Source organism: Cydia strobilella, chromosome Z, assembly GCF_947568885.1.
Source record: "Cydia strobilella chromosome Z, ilCydStro3.1, whole genome shotgun sequence".
In the NCBI taxonomy this organism is placed as follows: domain Eukaryota; kingdom Metazoa; phylum Arthropoda; class Insecta; order Lepidoptera; family Tortricidae; genus Cydia; species Cydia strobilella.
The window spans coordinates 47,514,253-47,536,225 of NC_086068.1; the positions used below are offsets into that span (position 1 = coordinate 47,514,253).

At 36.6% G+C, this 21,973-nt stretch overlaps 3 protein-coding genes across 3 annotated transcripts in view; 1 reads left to right on the forward strand and 2 right to left on the reverse strand.

Annotated features, from left to right (window-relative positions):
* LOC134754841 (multiple C2 and transmembrane domain-containing protein-like) overlaps positions 1-10,058 on the reverse strand; it is a 71,964-nt gene extending 61,906 nt beyond the window's left edge. The window contains exon 1 of the mRNA XM_063691277.1: positions 9,772-10,058. Within this exon, the coding sequence (XP_063547347.1) occupies positions 9,772-9,776 (5 nt within the window). The 5' untranslated portion in view covers positions 9,777-10,058. The remainder of the gene's footprint in view (positions 1-9,771) is intronic.
* LOC134754938 (probable Golgi SNAP receptor complex member 2) lies at positions 337-13,887 on the forward strand. Its single transcript, XM_063691420.1, has 4 exons — positions 337-687; positions 1,397-1,502; positions 5,431-5,620; positions 10,389-13,887. Exons 1-4 carry the CDS (start codon positions 554-556, stop codon positions 10,595-10,597), a joined length of 639 nt encoding a protein of 212 aa, XP_063547490.1. The 5' UTR covers positions 337-553; the 3' UTR covers positions 10,598-13,887.
* A 719-nt stretch (positions 13,888-14,606) lies between these two features.
* Positions 14,607-21,973, reverse strand: part of LOC134754969 (EF-hand domain-containing protein 1-like) — an 85,136-nt gene continuing 77,769 nt past the window's right edge. Inside the window, exons 15-16 of the mRNA XM_063691464.1 lie at positions 17,004-17,156; positions 14,607-14,959 (exon numbers count right to left, since the gene is read on the reverse strand). Coding sequence (XP_063547534.1) covers positions 14,684-14,959; positions 17,004-17,156 — 429 coding nt within the window. The 3' untranslated portion in view covers positions 14,607-14,683. The remainder of the gene's footprint in view (positions 14,960-17,003; positions 17,157-21,973) is intronic.

A 21,973-nucleotide genomic window follows, 5' to 3' on the forward strand; every position in this document is an offset into this window, starting at 1 on the left:
CAAATTGTCTGTGCGTGTGCTGTCTATTCATAGAGTCGTAATTTACAGAACAAAACAAGTTTCTATACTATTATTATTTTTGTTATGCTATTTTGTATTATGCATGAAAGTTACTATCGCAATACATTTAAAATTAATTAAACTAGTTAAGTGTTATTGAGAAGGAAATCAATACAAACGAATTAATAGTTGACACGTCAGTTGATTCAATATGAATTCTAAATCCAGTCAGTCATTCAATCAGTCCATTCATTCCATACTCATTCACTCAGTATCGACGCCCGACCCGACGTCAAAATGACAGATCACTTAACAGTAACACGAACACATCACGAACACGACTCTGTTCTGTTTGTGATGTTGGAGATTTCAAAATTTATCAAAATCGACTTAAAATCTTAAATAATATCGTAAAAAATTACGCTTTGAAATATATAAATTCAACTAATCAACACGTTACCTAAATAAAACCAAGAAAGGAGCACGCCTGCGATAGTTGGCCAGTGTTTGGTTAAGTTTACATGGTTACAATATTTTTTTACATTTTATTATAATGGAAACTCTCTATCATCAAACGACTCAGTTAATACAAGAAGCGTCGGACTTATTTCAACAGTTAGAGAAGGATGTGAACAATGCAGAGTCAATCGAAAATGCCATACAATTAAAAATTAATGCCATTAACGCGTAAGTATACATTGTATATAACCATATGTTGTTATTTAACAAAACCTATAAGTAATAAATATGCTCAAAAATACCTTATTTATAAATTGAAAGTGATATATTAAGTAAGATCTTAGTCTTTATTGTACAATAGAGATCAGCCCATCTAATCAATGGGCAGATTGGGCTAGAGAGCAACAGTAGGTAGTTGTCTTGCGCTTAAATTCAACATCAGTGGTTATAAAAAAGTTTACTTCTTTAAAGTTGTTCAGGTAAAATACAAATAAGAAGTATATACTTCTATAGCAGCATTCACCATAGATATTCAAAATGAAATTTTTTTTAGTCAAGTATCATAATTGGCCTAAGACAGGGGTCGCCAAACCATGGCATTATTTCTTCTTTTTTTTTTTAACCTAAGTGTCCCACTGCTGGGCAAAGGCCTCTCCCCTTGATTTCGACTTCTATTTTCTAAAATTCCTAAAATTTCACCATAAGGACTACTTTAGACAGGCCAAATTAAAAGTTGTGACTTTAAGATATCCCAGATACTGATGATTTCTACTGCAGCAGTCTCTTCTTCTTCTTCTAACAAGTATGCCGAACCTATGATGAGTCAATAATATGATGTTGAAAAACTCTGATCAATGAACTTTGATACAGGATACATTTAAGTGTACATAAATGACATGATATATAAAAATCCTAATATCTTGGAAATATATTCCAGGCACTGCGAAAAACTAGATGTGTTTGTCTTCAAAACTCCTATAAACAGCAGACCAATGGCAAAGATGCGAGTGGACCAATTGAAATATGACAACAGACATATTCAGGTATCATTAAACTAGATGTGTTTGTCTTCAAAACTCCCATAAACAGCAGACCAATGGCGAAGATGCGAGTGGACCAATTGAAATATGACAACAGACATATTCAGGTATCATTATCCTAGATGTGTTTGTCTTCAAAACTCCCATAAACAGCAGACCAATGGCAAAGATGCGAGTGGACCAATTGAAATATGGCAACAGACATATTCAGGTATCATTAAACTAGATGTGCTTGTCTTCAAAACTCCCATAAACAGCAGACCAATGGCAAAGATGCGAGTGGACCAATTGAAATATGACAACAGACATATTCAGGTATCATTAATTTATTTTTAAAGGTTAATATGGGGAAGACCGTCTACAAGCTCTTTAGTTTATTTAACTCTTGTGCTTTTAGAACAGCGGTCGGCAACCTTTAAGCAGGCAGGGGCCACATAGTAGTTAACGTAGTTGACGCGGGCCGCACTTTGTTAATATTTATGACTTTATCAGACATTGTCGTGTGTCAATATTACATACAACATAGCCAGGGAGGCTCGCGGGCCGCACATCAGAGGTTCCGGGCCGCCTGTTGCCTGCCGCTGTTCTAGAAGGACATACTCCACTTACAGAAGATCCACTTAAAGCAGAAAGAGTGAAGCTCCTCCTTTCTGACGGTGTCTGAGTGAAGTATGTATACAAATTGTTATTTTATTTAATTTTTTTATTTCATACATGGAAAACCAACAACTATAAACATTACTATAAGCTACAATAGAATTACAGAGCCAATTACAGGTTCTCACTTATAAGAATTAAGTATACAAAGATCAAATAGAATTACAATTCAGTTACACACACAAGACAAGTACCTACACTACAGCACAAGCCAGATATGAGAGTTCTTGCCCTATTCTTAGCTGTTATTTATTTTTTAATTTAGTTGTAATGTACTTTTGACGATTCAAAAGAGATTGTATAATCCTACTTGATTAAATGAAATTCTATTCTATTCTATTCTATTCTATGATGGTTCTTGACCTTTCTTGATTTCATTATTTATTATGTACTTTAGTGTAAAATGTTTGTGTCCATAACATTGAGATCAAAATATTTATTTTTAAAAAACCAAGATTTTTTCAAAAGTAAGCAAGACAGGTTGGTACACATTAATTAATGGAGTTCTAAGTTGGGTAGAGCTGCTATGTCATTGAAGCCAAGGAAGTGTTTTGTCTGATACATGATTGTGGCTCAGATGATGGAAATTATGATTTTAGATCTTAACCAGCCCATTACAACACTTCAAGTTAGTAGAAAGAATAAGACCTTGGCTTTACTTTGTAACAGTCAATGTACATATTTTTAAATATATATTATTAAACTTTTTGGGGATAGTGACTTATTTACATGGGTGCTACTTATTGGGAAAAATACTTTGTTGTTTAAAGCATATTGCATGACCAGCATGACCACGCATATTTAAAGAGATAATCCTATCTTATCATGGTCAGAAGGGAAATGGAAGTATAGATATACCCATATTACCCGTTTCTAGATTTAATTTTACATAACATTGTTAAATATATTTACCTGTTAGTTTAAGGCCAGGTATGCACTTTGCCGTGTTCGCGTATAATTTAACATTTCTTAAATTTTTCTATACTAAGGAAAGATATGCTAAATTGGCCAAATAAAAAGAGGTGTGTTGCCTGCGTCACAATTGATTTTTATAATGTACAGTGTACCTTTTGTCTCTTTTTCATGTCCACACTATTTGACATTTGGGGACCTCAAGGAATCTCAGCCATCTTGGAAAATGAGACTTCTCTGTGAAAATATGGTGTAAGGCAACATTCATCATATCAGCCCTTTATCGCCCACTGCTGAGCATAGGCCTCTTTTCCAGTACGCCACTTGTCCCGGTCCTGAGCTAATCTCATCCAGAAGTGACCTGCAATCTTCCGGATGTCGTCCACCCAACGAGCCAAAGGACGCCAGGAGCTTCTTTCAACATTATAGCTTATTAAATTCTACACAAAAAGCCCTTGATATCTTTGCGGAAAAAATACATCTTGTTATAGAAAATAATTGCTGAATCCAGATTTAGCGCTTATACCCTTTTAGGGGATATTATCTTAATAGGAAACTTGGAGGAATATGAATTTCACTTTCAGCATCCTCTCAAGTCTGCTGTATTGATTTTTCTTTAATAAAACAAGTGTAAACAGATCGTGAAGGGCAAGAGGAATCTACCGCTAGATACGTAATTTTAAAAAATCCGTCCAGTATCCTGAGCTACAGGGTGTACTGATTATCAGTATTTAATCCCATAACCCTACTTTCTGTTTAAGTCGCAGTCAAGTAAAATGTTGATATTGGGGTAGAATGTGTACATATGTATAGACAAAAGTGGAATTCATATTCCTCCAAGTTTCTTATTAAGAGAATATCCCCTGAAAGAGTATAAGCACTATATCTGGATTCAGCTATTATTTTCTATAATGAGATGTATTTTTTCCGCAAAGTTATCTAGGACTTTATGATATGCTTTAGAATTTAATAAGCTTTAATGTTGCCTTACACGATATTTTCATAGAGAACGTATATTTAGAGTAAAACGCAAATTTCTACAGGATGGTACACATTTTTCCAAGATGGCTGCGAGGTCCCTCCTCGATCCCCAAATGTAAAATAGTGTGGACATAAAAAAGAGACCTTTAATTTAATTAACATATGTACTAAATTTCATAACTGTCCAAGAGATTTCAACTTCAAGGTTAGTCTTAATCCGATTGTCCTAATGAGGGCTAACGCGTATGAATTCGCCGCTAGGGGCGCTAGTGTAGATAGTGGTCTTTTCCATAGTTCGAAATGTCACTTGTCACTTCAATGACTGACAGCTGTTCTTTAGTCTTTTGGAACACCATCAACAGAGGCGCCAACTGGTGAGCAAAAAAACGATAGCCATCATTGTATACTACATCAGTGGCTCCTGTGGAAGTATAAAAGTAATTTCGCTATAACGAACATGCTAATAACGTCTGCATTCAATATTATCCCACCAAAAACATTTTCATGTAAAATGTTGCCAAGACGAAACCATAAGGCTCGTACTGTCAAAAAGTTATCACGTCTCTTGTAGAGCCAAGCTTCTAACTCTACAAGTTCTACACCTTAGTTATAAATATGTGGCTTGGCCGTTTCGCTACCGTCACATAGGCGTAAGGGTAAAAAATTATTCACTAGTCATTATTTTTTATCATACAATAGTTCTTGTAGTAAATTTCAAGTTTTTGAATGTTTTTGTTTGTGTACTAAGACTGGCTTACATACCAAATTTCAGCTTCCTAGGACTTCAGAAAGTACCCTAAAGGTTTTGATGATCATCAGTGAGAGTGAGTCAGTGACGAAATCGTTTTTTTTTGGATATTAATAAAATCTAAAGTATAAGAGCTATGCAATTTAAATTTTTTATGCTTGATAAATACACTATTGACATCATATCCCGATAATTTTGTGTATTTGGTATAATCCAAACCCAAGTTATAAGGGTTCACAAAAACGACGAAGCGCTACAAGAAAATGTAGGTAGTGCCCTTGCGCTTCGCTTTGCTCGTCTTGGCGGGGCACTGCCGTGCCCCCAGATATGATTGTTTTAAAGTTATTTACTTACTAGTCGTTAAGGAACTCTATTGAATTGTACCAAAAAAAAATCCATTTATTTCTGTGTTTCTCAAAGATTTCATAACACGACTATCATTTTCAATAAAATAAAAAAATATTTTGAGACCCTATTGGAAGGAAAAAAGTTTTCGCGATGCCCTAATTCTCCTTTGTATGAAACCTGTTTTGTTTTTTTATTAAGGCTTTGTGAGCCCCCGCCTCCCTATAGAGCCTTAGAGACATACAATATAATTAGAGAGACATTGAGAACCAATGATTTAATTTGTAGTCGTCGCTGAACAACGCCCAGAGCAAGCGGCGGCGTCGCGAGCAGGAGCTGACGGAGCGGGAGCAATTGCTGAGCCGGCGCTTCGGGCCCGGCCACGACCACGACCACACCGTCACCGTCGACTACCTGGCGCAGGAGCACCAGTCGCTGCACAACTCGCACACGAATGTTGACCAAATGTTACACACTGGTAAGCTGTTGTACATGCGTATGTGTGCATGTGAAACAATACAATAACTGAGATGCTAATTGCGATTTCAATTATGTTCTTCCGGCCGACATTTTGCTGTGTAAATTTATGCATATATATTATCCAAATAAATAACCAGTATAGCATACTGCATTGCAAGACTTATTTATATCAAATTAATTCTTCTTAGGTATGTAAGTACATGCTTTAAAATTGTACAGAAATAAGTATGCAGTTCAGCTCTTGTCTGTAATTTTCTGTACAAAAAAGTCTGCCGATTTTTGCTGGGTAGGGGAACGTCCAATGTATATGTAACGTAAAAATAGCCATGTCAGATAAACGTCAGTCCATACATTGTGTATGACCCTTGGCAGACTATTTTCGACAGAGGGGAACGCCTGTTAATGGCTACTCCGTTTGGTTATATCCTCTAAGGTTTAGCTTATATACTCGTATGTATTATTTAAATTGTAACGTTTATCATAACACTTGCACAGTCTGGGCTATTCGTACAAGAACGCCTCTATCATAAATAGCTTAAGAGCTATACATAATATATATGTATACCTACACAACATACATTGTTTAGGGGATAGAACAATGTGACCGGGGCTATTTTTCAGTGTAGGGTTGTTACTAAACCATCGAAACACGACTACGTTCGGCCAGACATTGGCGTGCCCTGCCCACTTGGTATACTCAGCGTGTACTCTTTCTATGTACGTAATCCACCTAACCCTCCGTCGCTTAGTTGTAATACTTGTAATGCAGGCGTAAGCGCCCTATTCGCCGTAGCTACGAGTATTATTTCACGCTGAACTTTACGTGGCTTGCACTACTTGTTTTTATCATGTGACAATAGCTCCTTATTGACAGCAAAAAAGTGGTGCCTTGGCGTGGGAATGTCACATATTTTAGTTGAGGGCCGTGGGAAGGTCCTCATACAAAATATGGCGACAATATTACAAAACTCCTCGTTTATTTTATCGCAACATGTTTCGTTTCTGTGGATTTCTGTTTGCGGCCTAGGCGCTCGATTTTTCCCGTCATGCCGACTGTTCCATCGTCGGTACTGTCAAAATTGAGAATGCATAAACATTATTGTTAAGACATCTAATGGTTAAGAAGGAGTGTCGGTGTTAGGTTAGGTGTTATCTTATACCTACTTAGCGACAAGTAACGTAGAAGTTGCTTTACGGAACAAATACGAATTTAAATAAAATCTGTGAATGCAGTTATGTTTATTTTTAAAATTAAAAGAATGTTTCCTTTAAGTAAAATGAGCTAACTTAATGTTTTAAGGCACTTTTTCCCTCCGGCCCATTAATTTTTTCCACACTGTAAGTGGGTCAAACAGAAAGTTGATACTCTTAATGGTCAATAGTTACCAGCTGGTTTGCATATAAACGACGAAAAACGAGCTTATCTCACATGTTAATAGAAAAAGTACCCTTTTTTACGAGTATACAGATAAAGGTTCAATAGGAAAATTTGGCTTTACATTCTGAAGAGTGCTAAGGCTTCATGTATGTCCATGGGAAAGACGTAAACCTAATTTCTGTGTATCGCTTACATTATATCGTAAGTTACAGAAGTATGTTATGTTTGAAATTGTCTTTTTTACCTTTAATGTAGCAAGAGCGAGTGTTCAATAATATGTATAATCGATAGATATTGTTTTGTAATAATCTGTACGTACTATAGTAGGTTGGTAAATCAGGTTTTAGGTTACTTTCCGTTCATGTCATCTCGGATATGGGTGAGTATGGCATCAATGCATCCAGTTTGATGTCCTGAATACAGATATCTGAAAATATGAAATGACAAGCGCAAAAATGGTGGGGGTAGTTACTGTGACGTCATAAAGTCGGCAGTACAAAGTTTTTTACTTTTTAACCGACTTCAAGATTTCAAAAGGAGGAGGTTCTCAATTCGGTTGTGTGTAATTCTTTTTTTGATTGTAAGTATATACATACAGATTGGTCCCGTTTTTGTCAAAACGCAGTTTTGATGATGGGATCCATGAGGAATCGAGGGAACTCCTCAAATGTTAAAGGCATACATATAGTGATTTTAGTATTTTCATCAACAAATCAAGCATTTACATTTAAAAAAGTGACATTTGATGAAGGGGAACTGCTGAAGATGATCAGAACGGAACTCTTCTATGACACATAGTTCACGTTTGGCGATTTGTCCTCTTGGTTATGTTTGTTAAGCAAGGTAGGTTTTCAAGAAACATTTTTGTCAAGCTCGAGTTCTGATGATGGGATCCATGAGGAATCGAGGGAACTCCTCAAATGTGAAAGGCATACATAAAGCGATTTTTATATTTCCATCAACAAAGCCAGCATTTACATAAAAAAGTGACATTTGATGAGGTGGAACTTTTTTAAACTGCGATCCCCACAGAACCGAACTGCTATCAGAAAAGTGGGTTAGGTTAGGTTAGAACTGTGACCCTTACAGAAACGAATCGCTATCAGAATATTGAGTTAGGTTAGGTTAGAACTGTGACCCTTACAGAAACGAAATGCTACTAGAAAAGTGGGTGGTTTTACCTCCTTTTAGTTAGGCAAACGGTGCTGTCTTTCTCATTTTATTGTCTGGAGTGCACCATCAACAATAAGTAACCTCTCAACGGCATCCCCCATTAAAGTCGGTTTATTTTTTTCAAAAAATATTTCTTTTAAACAAACCATGTGGGGTACCAAATGAAAGGGCTTTGTGAGAAGATTACTACTGACTAACGCAGTGAACATTGGAGTGTGGATGCGACGCTGCATGTCTCATGTTGCCAATATTTATAATAACATTATTTTATTGTTCTAACTAAATCAATATTCAAACAGCCTTAGATGCTCAGCCAATAGCTTCGGTTTTTAAAATTCGTATAAAAAGCAAGCCTATCTTTTTTGTTTTAGAACACTAGCTTCACTCATCACTAGGTATTTTGCAATATTCCTAAATAGTTCTTCAGATTTCCGCATGTTTTTTTGCCTTTTCTGGCCTATGAGCTCAAAAAACGAACAAGAATAACATAGTGTAAGGTCTGTTTTTTTATTCCGTAGACTAAAATGACGTTTCATGTGTATGAGATGACATTTCTTAGTACCACATGAAATGTCATGTTCACGAACAAGTGACAACATATACACGTTGTAACATGAGGAAACCGAATAATTTTAACGGCGTATTCCTGATCATATTTAAAGACTAAAATGTCCTATAAACTTTTCTGTAATTCGCCTAGTTTCAGAATTAATACCAATTAAATAAAAAACAAGTTTTTATTGTTACATAGTGCAAAACACACATTTTTGATAGCGATGTTGTCACAATGGGACGTAGTCTAAGTATCCTTATTAGATGTCAAAAAATGACAAGTAACACTTTGTAGAAACTAGGTTTTACCAAAGATAGATATAACTCCGTAATAGATGGATACAGTCTAAGGTAAAAACGTGCCTCGAAAATCAAGAAAATTTGATTCTCGTTCAGAGGGCGCTACTAGTTTTGGCCTACAGTCGTATAGATGGCGTTGACGGTTTCGTTTGTTATTTAACAATTTTAACGCATATCAGTGAAAGAACATGGGTCAAAATCATAAAAATAATTAATGCAAATAAAAAAAATCATTTATCTATATTTAAATACATTCTATCGTATTTTTATAAATCTTCATTTTTAGTTTTAAAGTGTGTCGACAGATGGCAGTGAATTTACTGGGGTTACAAAATTTACTATGACAGTACCGCTCTAGTATCAGTTACTCTATGGTTTTACTGAAAAAAAAAAGTAAAAGTCCGTTTTAAGTGACAAGTTTACCAATAATATTTACTTTTTATGTACATTTAAAAAATCGAAAAAAAAAATTTTTTTTTTCTTGCGAATTTGACCTAAACTTATTAAATTTTTTCCTTCTTTTGGCCTAAGAAAAGCGTGGTTAAAATCTTTCGGTTTCCTCGTGAATACCTTGTATAACGTAAACACAAGTCATCATCATTACAAGTAGGTAGGTGGAAATGGCCTGTCAGATAATTATACACTATAAGTATATATGCACTGCAATCTCAACACACTATGTAATCAAGGATTCTGATTCTGATTCGGCTTAGGAAAAATGCGACAAAAAGAGAAATATCACTTACCACATTTTATTTGGCGTGTTCTTTTCTTTTTCTCTGGATGCAACTTTTTTTTATTGACTGCGTTACTATTATATGCTGCTGGTGTTTGTGAATCGCGCTGGGAATATAAGCTCGCGGCGTATTAGCGTGACCGCAGAGCATCTGAACACTAAGAGTCGAACAATGGTAATTTTTTACCGAAGTACGCAAAAGATGTCTGCGATAAGTCGGCGCTATTAAATATTAACGACATCAGATCTGCACCGCTACTGAGCCGCGAGCTGTGCCGCTAATAATTACTATTTCTGTGCCGCCATCCGTTAAGGTCGTTTTATGTACATCTTAAAGATTATATTACGGTTTTAATGTATTTGTCGGAATCTAATGCCTCATACATAGTATTTGTCATTTCTCTGAATATTCAACCTTGAAGTCCTTGCAAAGCGAGCTTGATGTGAGGTGCTATCGAGTCATATACGTGTATTATTGTGGAACTTGTTATGCTAATTGATTACTTAGCTTAGCCTTTTCGACCTGACTAGCTGCAGATGCGAATACTTTTAACGCTTCGAATGTAATCTGTCTGAATGTAATCATTGCATGCTGCGAAATCGTATTGATGTATGATTTATTTTCAGGTTCGAATATATTGCAGACGTTACGGTACAACAGGGATACTCTGAAAGGAGCCCACAAGAGGCTGATAGACTTGGCCAACACTCTAGGACTTTCCAATGCCACAATTTCACTCATCGAAAGGAGGGTGTCGCAAGATAAGTATATATTGTTTGGGGGAATGTTCGTCACCCTCGTTGTAATCGTTCTTGTAATTATATACTTGGCTTAAATGGAACGGTATAATTTTGTTTCTTGTTGAGAAGATCGTTGAAGTTTAAAAGAGAATTGTTACCGTAGTCAATTATTTTATGAGAGTACTGGATTGGATAGGTATTATATTGTGCACAGGAAAATCCAAAATTGCCGGTTTTATTAATTCAAATATTGTTAAATAAAATCAATACCTGCCAACGTTATTTAGCAATAACTTTTTTCACTATACATATTTTATTTTGTGTACCATCGTATAATTTAGTTACTAAAGATGCCTTTGAAAAATTGAAGTGTTGTATGTTATTTTAGATTGCGTCTAAGTGCGAAGTGCATTTATGCAGTACACTTTTTGCATAAAGGTTGTCTGATACAATGCTAGGCGTTAAACGAATCGTCCTGTTCTGAGAATTGATCTACTTCTTGTAAAAGTACTGTAGTTACTGTCATTACGGTACAGTCAAGGTATTAATTATCGACACGGACAAAGTGCCAAAAAATGTATACACGACCTTATATTAGGTATATCATTTACCTTACCGTAGGTATATTAAGGTAGCGCGTGTTCATATTTTTGGCACTTTGGCCGTATCGATATTCATTACTTTGACTGCACATGGACAGCCATAGCAAAGATAGATATATATAACTCCGTAATAGATGGATACAGTCTGAGGAAAAAACGTGCCTCGAAAAATCACGAAAATTTGATTCTCGATCAGAGGGCGCCACTAGTTTTGGCCTACTCTCGTATAGAGGGCGTTGACGGTTTCGTTTGTTATTTATAATTTTAACGCATATCAGTGAAAGAACATGGGTCAAAATCATATAAAAATAATTAATGCAAATAAAAAAATCATTTATCCATATTTAAATACATTTTAACGTATTTTTATCAATCTTTATTTTTAGTTTTAAAGTAGGTATGTCGATAGATGGCAGTGAATTTACAACGGTTACAGAATTTACTATGACAGTATCGCTCTATCTTATTATATCCTCTTTGGCCATAGTAACAGCCAAACTAATTCTTATGGTATCAAAGGTGTGGCAATACATTTGGATGCTATTTTGAATTGCATGTTGCTGACTGAGTGTTTATAAAGTGAATGTACAAGTTTCTATTAAAATCGATATCTTGTGTTATTTATGCTCTAGTTTTTATCTGACGATATAAGTTTCGAATTCCTTACTTGTTGCTTTTCTTATTTTTTCGCAACTGTATTAAAAAACGTCGTTCGATACACGTGCGGATATGTCATTCTTCGCTCGTCCCGAGTCTTGCCACTCTCCTGCGGCTCGTGGCAAGATATCTCGGTACTCGTGAAATAATGACATACTTTCCGCACTAGCATCGAAATGTACTATTTTTTAGACAATGTTTAAAAAAATCACAAATAAAAAAGTATTAATTTCTTTAAAAGTCCGGTACACAAAACAGGAGATTAAAGATTAAAGAACCGATAGCCGTTTGTCTTAGAGTCTGTGCGGAAAAAGAAGCGTCGTAGGATTTGAGGGCGTGCCGGTGCTATTTTACGGATTTTGCTATGCTGACAACACGTAATTATAGTACGACACTAAAGGTCATGATTCTTGAATCCTTTTGTTCCGGCTTTTTGCCACAGCTCACTGAAGGGACCCCGGTGTCGGCTCGGCGACCTAATCCTATGAATTAGCACAGGCACTAGTGCTAGTGCCATTTTACCTTCTACCCAAAGGTTAAAACCAACTTGTTTTTATATCTCAGATACTACAGTGATAGTTCGATGGAAATACATGCCCATAACAATTGTCGTATTAGTACAAAACTAGATAGGTTCTAATTTACTCCAATCTGCCCAGTCGAACAGTTATTTTAGCACAAACCTGGATAGGTAGATTGGGTAATCAACCTGTAATTTTAGTATCGGGGACATAAAAACAGTGAATAGGTTGGTCTTATTAGGATTATTCGAATCACGATATTTTACTTCGTCTAAAGTCACTGCAAAATATGAAATACATTTATAAAAACAATATCGAATGTTGCCTTTGGAAACTTAAAGCAGAAAGAAAAAACGCCTCTTCTTTCACAGGCGTTCCGTTCTATTCAGACAACTTATTAAGAACGGTTTTTCAATATTCAATATAAAAAAAAATGTTATAATGATGAAGAGGTAAGTAATAAAATATGAAATATGTATATTTTTCGTATTCTTACTTTAACAGTAGGTTTAAAAAAAGTTTATGAACCTACTGTTAATTTACTAATGTAGGTTTTCGTTATTTTATTAGCGATTAGCGATGTCCCGCTTGTACACCGGAGCGGTGTGCGGATCCTTATCCAATGCGCAAGACCTCATTATTAGCATGAAGTGTCAATGTCAAGTTTAGTTTATTGTGACAGACCCTCTAACGCGCACGGTTCCTATAGTCTGTTTTTTTATTCCGTAGACTAAAATGACAACCACAAATGTCAAATGTAGAAATAATGTGACCAGCTTAAAACAAACAGTGCTGATCTTTGATTTCGGTTTGTGAATAACCGAAAAATATTAAATTAATTTTAGATTCAAAATAATCAATAAATGTAATCTACTCGTTTTACATGATAGGAAAGAAACAATAAATAAAATCTACCCACTACTAATCTACTCAAACATTAAAAAAAATACATTGACGTATCGCCGACCTGACGCTACGCCATTTTGGTATTTTTGGTTTACGTATTCGACATTCGTTACTTTACTCTTAAAGTGATCGGATGTATTCAGTGCATTTCCTCTCGTCTTCATCAACAAAAAAGTACCTCCCAGTAGTTTATTTTCGGTTTGTACCGGTTGTAGCACATCACTATTTATAAGACGTAAAAAAAACTAGCAACACATGAAATGTCATTTTAGTCCACGGAATAAAAAAAAGGACGGTAGATATATGTATTGCGTAATGCACGCGAGCAATTATCGAGCCTTTCGCAAACTGCCTCATTTGCGGCGCTTTTATTACGGCAGATCTATATACTTGTAGGTAAAAAACTTAAGTATATTCCTCTTGCATGCAGTTGTGTACAGTTTAAGAAAACACACAATACAGGACTTGACATTGAAAACTTTAAGCAGACAGGATTAATCAAACTTATTAGTTAATTCGTTTTCATAACTTACGTTATGTAAGAAATTCCCAATCCGAATACTTCACTGCTACATACAAGAAGAGCTTTACCTATTTTTTTTAATATAAGGGTACGCACCTTAATTTAAATTAATATTGTTATTATCTATTCTATGTAATCTTGAAAATAAGTATGCAAATATATTTTATGATAATAAATTATATTTCATTTCATAACCCCGCTTAAAAAATACGTCTGTAACAACACGTTCTTAGGACACAGCGACCATGCACGCACAAAGAGAACCGGACGTGCATATGCCATTGTTACTACTTAGGTCTTTTAGTTAATCATTTGCGGGTGCATTTCGCTCTTACTTGTCCGTACAGGCGAGTTTGTAAATATGTATACGTATCTGCACTCCATTGCAATAAGGTAAAAAAATGTATACACATTTATTAACTCGACTGTTCATGTATTGGTGCGAGCGAGACTCATGGGCGAATGATAACAAAATGACATCATTTTGATGTCAAACAAAACAAACAAAACAGTTTGAATTGGCCTCTTGGTTCTAGAACTAATGCTATTAGCATCTAGCTCACGTAAAAAAGCCCGGTTCACATTTGTCTGACGTGTCGTGTCGTGTTGTGTTGTGTCGTGACGCATGTCGGTTTCATACATTTAATATGGTTGCGTTCACATTTGTTTGATGCACGCTGCGTTTTCCACGAAGGCCGTTTTTGTGCGATGCCTTAATGAACGTAGCGCAGAACATGTGGTCCACGTGGCATGTTCTATGTCAATCAGGAAAACCCAGGAAAGCAGAAATCTGCGTGTACCTGGGTCTGCTGGATTAAAGCAAAACGAGTGTGTGACGAGCTCTTGCCTATCCCTATCATATTAACATAGGTATATCACGGATAAATAACGTGGATAGGAATACTGGTGCATTTATTATGAAAACTTCCATGTCGTTACATCAGACTAGACTAGATTCGCTGATATGTGCAGTTACAGATGAGTGACCACCGTTTTGTCCCTTTTGTCGGGATCGCAGCAGGGCATTTTAGGTTCGACGTGCGGGCACGAGAAGGCTACGTCTTCTAGCTGGCGCGGCGCGCAGGGTCCCGCGGCTGCCGGCGGGGCTCGGCAAGTCTCCACCGGCGGCGTCGGCGCCCGCGGATGCTCCGCCACGCGGACCGCTGCCGGCGATATCTCCGGGATCTCTCGACGCATCTCCTTCGCTCGCTCGTAAGCATCCGGTGCTAACTTCATGTACTCAGGTATCTGAAAGGGACAAAACGCTTTAGGCTTAGAACGCACTGCGATTAAGAGGAAAGGGGACGGCCGCTTCTCCATACAAACGTAGTCCCCATTTCCCTCTCTGGATATTAACATTATTGAAATTATTTTGGCACAATTTGTTCTATATCAACCATAGCTAAACGTAGGGGACGTTTGACTTTATTCGATTTTTGATTATTGCAAATCAAATTTTTAAATGCTCCTTACTATTATAGTAATTAAAAATTTAAAAAAAACATAGCTGTGACTGATATTGATTTACAACAAATTATAATATTGTCTTCGGTTACCGCGATAATTACTCATGAAATAATACTATGAAAACGGATTATATCGCGTAAATTCAATATACGCGATATAATCCGTTTTCATAGTTTTATTTACAACAAATTATGTCAAAATATTTTTCATAATGTTATATCCAGAGACGAAAATGAGGACTACGTTTGTATGAAAAGGTGATTACGATTTCGCGCGGGTCCTCCACTTTCGTCTAAATTTCATGCGGCTTCAGTCTTGCAAGTGCGTGCGCTTATGAAGCATGCCGTCAGCCGTACGTTACACTTCGTACGGTTGTCCGCCGAAAAGAACCGCATGTCGTCGCTATACTTACTCAACCTCATATCTGCAACAATCATTTGATGGAAATGTCGCTTTTCTTTCATTCGGAATACGGGTGTTTTTGTCATCAAATGAGTGTTGCAGATACGAGGTTGAGTCAGATGTCTTGATTTGACCGAAACGAAGGATTCGTGTTAAAATGAAGATGAACCCTCGTAAAGTTGCATAGTTAAATATTTTACACGCTGTTTACGTTAATATTGTTTGTGCTTGAGTTTGGACAATATGTGTACCTAAGCCATCAATTAATATTATGTACAGTCAAGGGCATAAATATATATACATTCCCAGTTTCAAAAATATGTCTACGCTCTTACATCTTAGACAATAAAGTCGTGTTCACATATTTTTGGCCCATTTGTCTGGATCGATATTTTTGCCTTCGACTGTACATACTTTAGTCCTACGACAAAACATAATCAATTAATAATATATCTACATTGAATAACTTGAGTCCCCGGGAATTCGGTTCTCCATACAAACGTAGTTACGCTCTCATTTTAAAACGACTTGCTACATTGCTCTGAAACTTTGTACTTACAGGATTAAGGTATATCTAGGTCTATAATTAGTTTATGTAGCTTCAAATACAACAGTAAAATAACATAATTTTTAAGAAGAAAAAAAAACCGATTTTAATGGGGGATGCCGTTGAAAGATTAGGTATTTAGATATTGTTGATGGTGCACTCTTAGATTCCAGACAATGAAATGAAAAAGACAGCATCTTTTGCCTAATTATGTAGAACAGAAGGTAAAACCACCCACTTTTCTAGTAGGGGGTCCGAGTCCGGGTCCAAGTTTGGGTCTGGGTCCATAACGAAGAGAACAAATCGCCAAACGTAAACTATGTGTCGTTGAAGAGTTCCATTCTGATCATCATCAGCAGTTCCACTTCAACTAATGTCACTTTTTTAAATGTAAATGCTGGATTTGTTGTAGACAATACAAAAATCACTATAAGTATGCCTATCACATTTGAGGAGTTCCCTCGGTCCTCATGAATCCCATCATCAGAACTCGAGCTTGACAAAAATGTGTCTTAAAACTTAACTTGCTTAACAAACATAAAGAAGAGGACAAGAGGCTTCCTGAGGGATCAATGTTAGCAAAGATAATTGATTGTAATAAAGAGGTAGTCTAAGAAAAAAACGTGCCCCTTAGTTTGACATCTAAAACGGATGGCGGTGTACTGAGCCATGTTTTGCGGTCACTGAATTGTAAAAAGTCAATTTTTGACAATCAGAGTTACCACAAAATGTATGGAGCTATACAGCGCCATCTCGTTTACCTGTCAAATTCGAAGCACGAAATTGTCTTAGATTTTACGTATCTTACTCAATTAATGCATCTTTGATGCTAGTGAGATGATGGTACCTACACTTTATTTGAAAATTGCCGCTTACCGCTTTGCAGTCGACGCCATAGGTGCCCAGGTAACCGGGCAGGCGAGGCTTGTCGCCGGTGTCGTCATCGCCCGCACCGACCTGCGCCGCGCTGGGTACCACTTCGTACGCGCACACGTCTGCGGTGCGCCGCGCGGCGCGCTCCGCATGATCCTGGGAAATAGTTAGCTAAGTTTAAGTACAACCCAAACGCAAAATAAACAGACACTGCATAAGGAAACGTTAACGAAGAGCGTGAGTCGTGACATGGATGATGCTATTTTACTTAAATGCTGCACCGGGAACAGCCCTACTGAGTACGTGACCCATATGCTCCATCTTATAGTTGAGTGTATCTGTGAAACGACCCCAAACGTATAGAAACAAGAATAAGGTCAACCGGGGTAATTGCCAGTGCCACTATGGGGTTATTGCATCGTAGAGAAAAAGGCCAAGAACTACTTGGAGGAAAACACTAAACATAGAGGGCGTTTTACCGAATCGTATTCGAATAGTTGGCTGTTTTGAGGACTGATTGACTGACGGACTGCTGATGATCAGAAAGAAAGAAAATAAATTGATTCAGGACGCTTACAGTATTGCTTAAATGTAATACAACACTTTTATTAATCAGTCAATCAGGGCCCCTTTAGTGTGTCCTACCTCCAGTGTCAGTTTGATGTGGTACGTAAGACTATTTTTTGCTACGGGCTACCGTTTACGAGTTATTTACGGAAAACTATAATAAAAAAACAGGCCAAGTGCGAGTCGGACTCGCGCACCGAGGGTTCCGTACTTTTTAGTATTTGTTGTTATAGCGACAACAGAAATACATCATCTGTGAAAATTTCAACTGTCTAGCTATCACGGCTCATGAAATAGGTACAGCCTGGTGACAGACAGACGGACAGCGGAGTCTTAGTAATAGGGTCCCGTTTTTACCCTTTGGGTACGGAACCCAAAAAAGGGACCTTAGCCACAGAATAACTAATAGTACTACCGTACAGAAAATTCACTCCTTCACAAAAGCCAGATTTAGGTATAAAATTATTATACCTACACTCGCCGCCTACAAGCAAAATTGAAACTTATAACCGCGCACGAACCGTGAATCTTCTTTGCGCGCCGCAGTTTTATGACCGAGCTGTGAGTGTCGGCACGGGGTTGTCACTTGACAAGTTTTTGTACCTATACCTACTGATTTATTATTTTTAAGATAAATATGTAGGAATTACAAACGTTGATTCTGTAAACATATTTTTTTTTGCCGGAGATTAGTATGTCTGATTCTCACGGAAGTAGATATGCCACAATTCTTAGAAGTAGGTACTTACATAGGCTAATTAAGCTTAGGAATGCATAATTCATTTTAATTTGGCCTAAAGCGCTTTAGTTTTAATGCAAACAAAACGAATCAAAAAGTTATCAAATTTGATTACTTAGTATTTATGTTATGGTTTAAATTCACCAAAATGACTTACCTTTCAATAACGTCCAGCATTTAAAAAAATGTTTTTTCTGCTTCCTATTGTTCTTCCGTTTATTCAGACATCCGTAAACAGAACAATATCTGTTATACAGATTAGATCGCGATTTAGGTTTCGAAGCCATTGCGTATTTTCAATTTTGCGCGAGCGCCACGTGACACGACTATCGTGCGAGCCGAGCGGCAGCGGCAGCCCACTGCCATACACCTGCCCGGGCGGTGCGCCGGCCAAATATACCTAAACTGTGCGCAGTGACACCCCCCTGCCTTAGCTTAGCTTCACCTTCACCCTCACCCTCCGGTACTTTTAGTATCTTATAACTTTAAGCGAGCAATTCTTATATATACGTATATATATATATATATATACCGGGTGTTTAATGTAACAGGAGCAATAAATTAAGCTGTAGGCTGTACTCTTCAAACTGACCAACATTAGTTCAGCAACTTTTAAACTTGTGTTTTGATTTTTATTACACTAAAGTTTCTTCTAAGACGCAATGTATTGCAAAATTTGTTATGTTTAAAGGGTGACAAGCAACGTCAAACACACAGATGGCAGCGTACATTGAAAATAATATTGAATTAGTATCTAAAATTTCATAATTAAAAATAGTTGCTAAACAAATGTTGGTCAGTTTGAGGCGTACAGCCTCCAGTTTAATTTATTGCTCCTGTTACAGGAAACACCGTGTATATTTCGGGGAACTCGGAAACGGCTCTAACAATTTCGATGAAATTTGCTATATGGGGGTTTTCGGGGGTGAAAAACCGATCTAGCTAGGTCTTATCTCTGGGAAAACGCGCATTTTTGAGTTATTATATGTTTTCCGAGCAAATAAAATAAATAAAATAAAGTTTTATTTCAGGCAACACGTACATTTGTAGAGCTCGGTCTCCCAGATATTGTTGTTTAAGACACCATTCCCTACAACTATGCCAAAATTCGCTTATACGTATTATTTCTCCTATTTTTCCTTCGTTTGGTGGCCTATTAATAATACTTCACCTATGGGGTTTTCGTAAATCAGCGGATCATTTTTGTTGTCACAAATTGGGATTTCGTGTTTATTCCGTCTAGAATGAGGAGATCTTCAAACTTCATAACTGACAACAAAATAAAAATCGGCCCAATTACTCGTACGGAATAGGTAACTATTGCATTGCTCCCAATCTAATGCTGGTGCTTTCTTGTCCAAGCTAAAATCCCATTATTTTTATTATGAGAAATAAAAAAACGAGTGTGAGGGTATTACCTACAAAGCATTGAAGGCCAATAATAGTTTATTGTTAACCAAGGGTTGAAAGGCACCCATTTCTGTCGAGGTAGCTTGGCGCTCGAACGCAGTCGGAGCACCAATAGTAACTTGGGTGAAAGGCACCATTTCCGTCTTGACCACTACTTTTCATATCGAATGCGAGGAACTCAAACAAGACATGGCATTTTGCAAAATTAGTAATTAAAGTACCTAATAGACCTACAGGCATGATTTTTTTCCTTAGGACTTACTTGCAATTGGAAACTAGATACATGTGTGAACATAAATATTAACCCCTAGCGAAAAACATTTAGATTGCAATATTTACGAAAACACATATTTTAACATAGTGCATTTACTTTAAAATGATTCGTTAGTTATAGTATGAAAATCAGCGGATTGCCTCTTACTTTTGATTTTTTTACTTTTTCGTTTTAAAACTCCCAATAGTCAATGGTACCTACTCATTTAGCCAACATAATAAAAGAATTTAAATATTCAATAACAATTGAATGAATAAAAGAAGCAATTTTTATCTTATATTTAATTTTATTTTCATGTATATAGTGCTAAATAACTTTAAAATCCCATTTAATATCGTACAAGCGTTTAACTGTGGCGTCTGTGGCTGTATAACATTATGAGAAGCCGCGATTCGCGCACGAGTGTAGGGCTTTAGGTTTAAAAAAATTTCTTGGTGTTTTCCTTTTAGTTCCCGCCTTATGAAATAGAGTAAATACAATTCAACAAAAGAAATCAAAAATAATTTATTTTAACAATTTACTTACATCATTTTTGATAAAGAAAGATTCAATGCGGGATTAGTAAAATTACAACAATTACCAATTGTCCCAGGCGGGGAAATAAATACACTATTTTTCCATTTTGTTTCCACCTAGTTGCTCGTGGGGCGGGGACGCAGAGGAGTACACCACTTTTCTGCACTAGAGCAGAAACGTATCACTTTCTGCGCACAACAACGACCCACTTTCAGACATGAGATATGAAAAGTATTAATTGTAAAAATGGTAATTAAGGTCTACTTTTTTTTATTAATGTTTTAGTTCGGTTTCAAATTAATTATCTTATTATAGCTACGAGTATAAGAAACTCCTTTAGATATTTAAATCTAAATTGAGTGTTATGATAGTTGGAAGGAAATGGAAGTTTGTTTCTAAACATTAGGTCGGCTGATGCGCCGTGGAGGCATAACTTTCAGGTTGATGAGGAGCTAGCATTACGAGTTTGATAAGAGTTCGTGAAAGCCTTGGAACCGCGCGGGTGCGGGTGGATCGATGGATGATAATTTGTAACGAGGTCGTTATTAACGACGTTCACAGCTTGTTGCTGTTGCCAAGGTCAGAGAATGGCAAACCAGCATGCCCGTTTCCATTTTTAAAATACGATCTTGATTTGATTTTAGTCTCTTGTGTATTCTGCTCGCATCACATATCGAAGTACAAGCGAAATGCACTGTCAAATCGATGTCCATTAGGGTCATATTTTAATTATAGGGGTTCGCCTCCTACTTCGCTAAAATGTCACAGTAAATTAAATTTATTTCAAAACTGCCTTTAAACTCCGCTAAAACTTCACAGGGAAATTTTACACATGTTAAAGAGAAGGTCAAGGTTGTTGTGAGGTTGTGACGTAAATGGGTTCAGGACAAAGAAAACGATTAATAGGCCATGGTTATAGAAGTCGTAGTATATTCATATTTGATGACATGTAACACAGTATCTTGGATTGGTTAAATGACATTGCAAATCAAGTGCAATGGAGTAAAACTGTCAATTGGTTGAAGACAGGTTGAAGAGGAAAGGGGACGAGGTCAACTGACCGCTTCTCCGTACAAAGGTAATCTACTCCTTACTGTCCTCTCTGAATATGAACATTATAGAAAATACTTTTACGCAATTTGATGTGTAGTAACCACAACAATTTTTTTTATTATTATTACAAGACCCTTTAGTGGGTAACGGCAATGTATTTGCCGTCAGACAACTAGAAATTTCTTTTTTTTTCTCAATGAACGCGTTGTTAGTTAGTCAAAATTATAGTTTTCATTAAGCAATATACTCGTATTAACAATCTACGAAAAAAAGGAGAGCGGATAAAAGTTATTCCTTTTCTTGTAAAATGTGAATTCTTTGGCAATATCTTAAATATTTTGATATTGCCTACATACTTTTTAGTATTTGTGTTCAGGACATCACACTGAATGCACTGATACCAAATATGTCCAT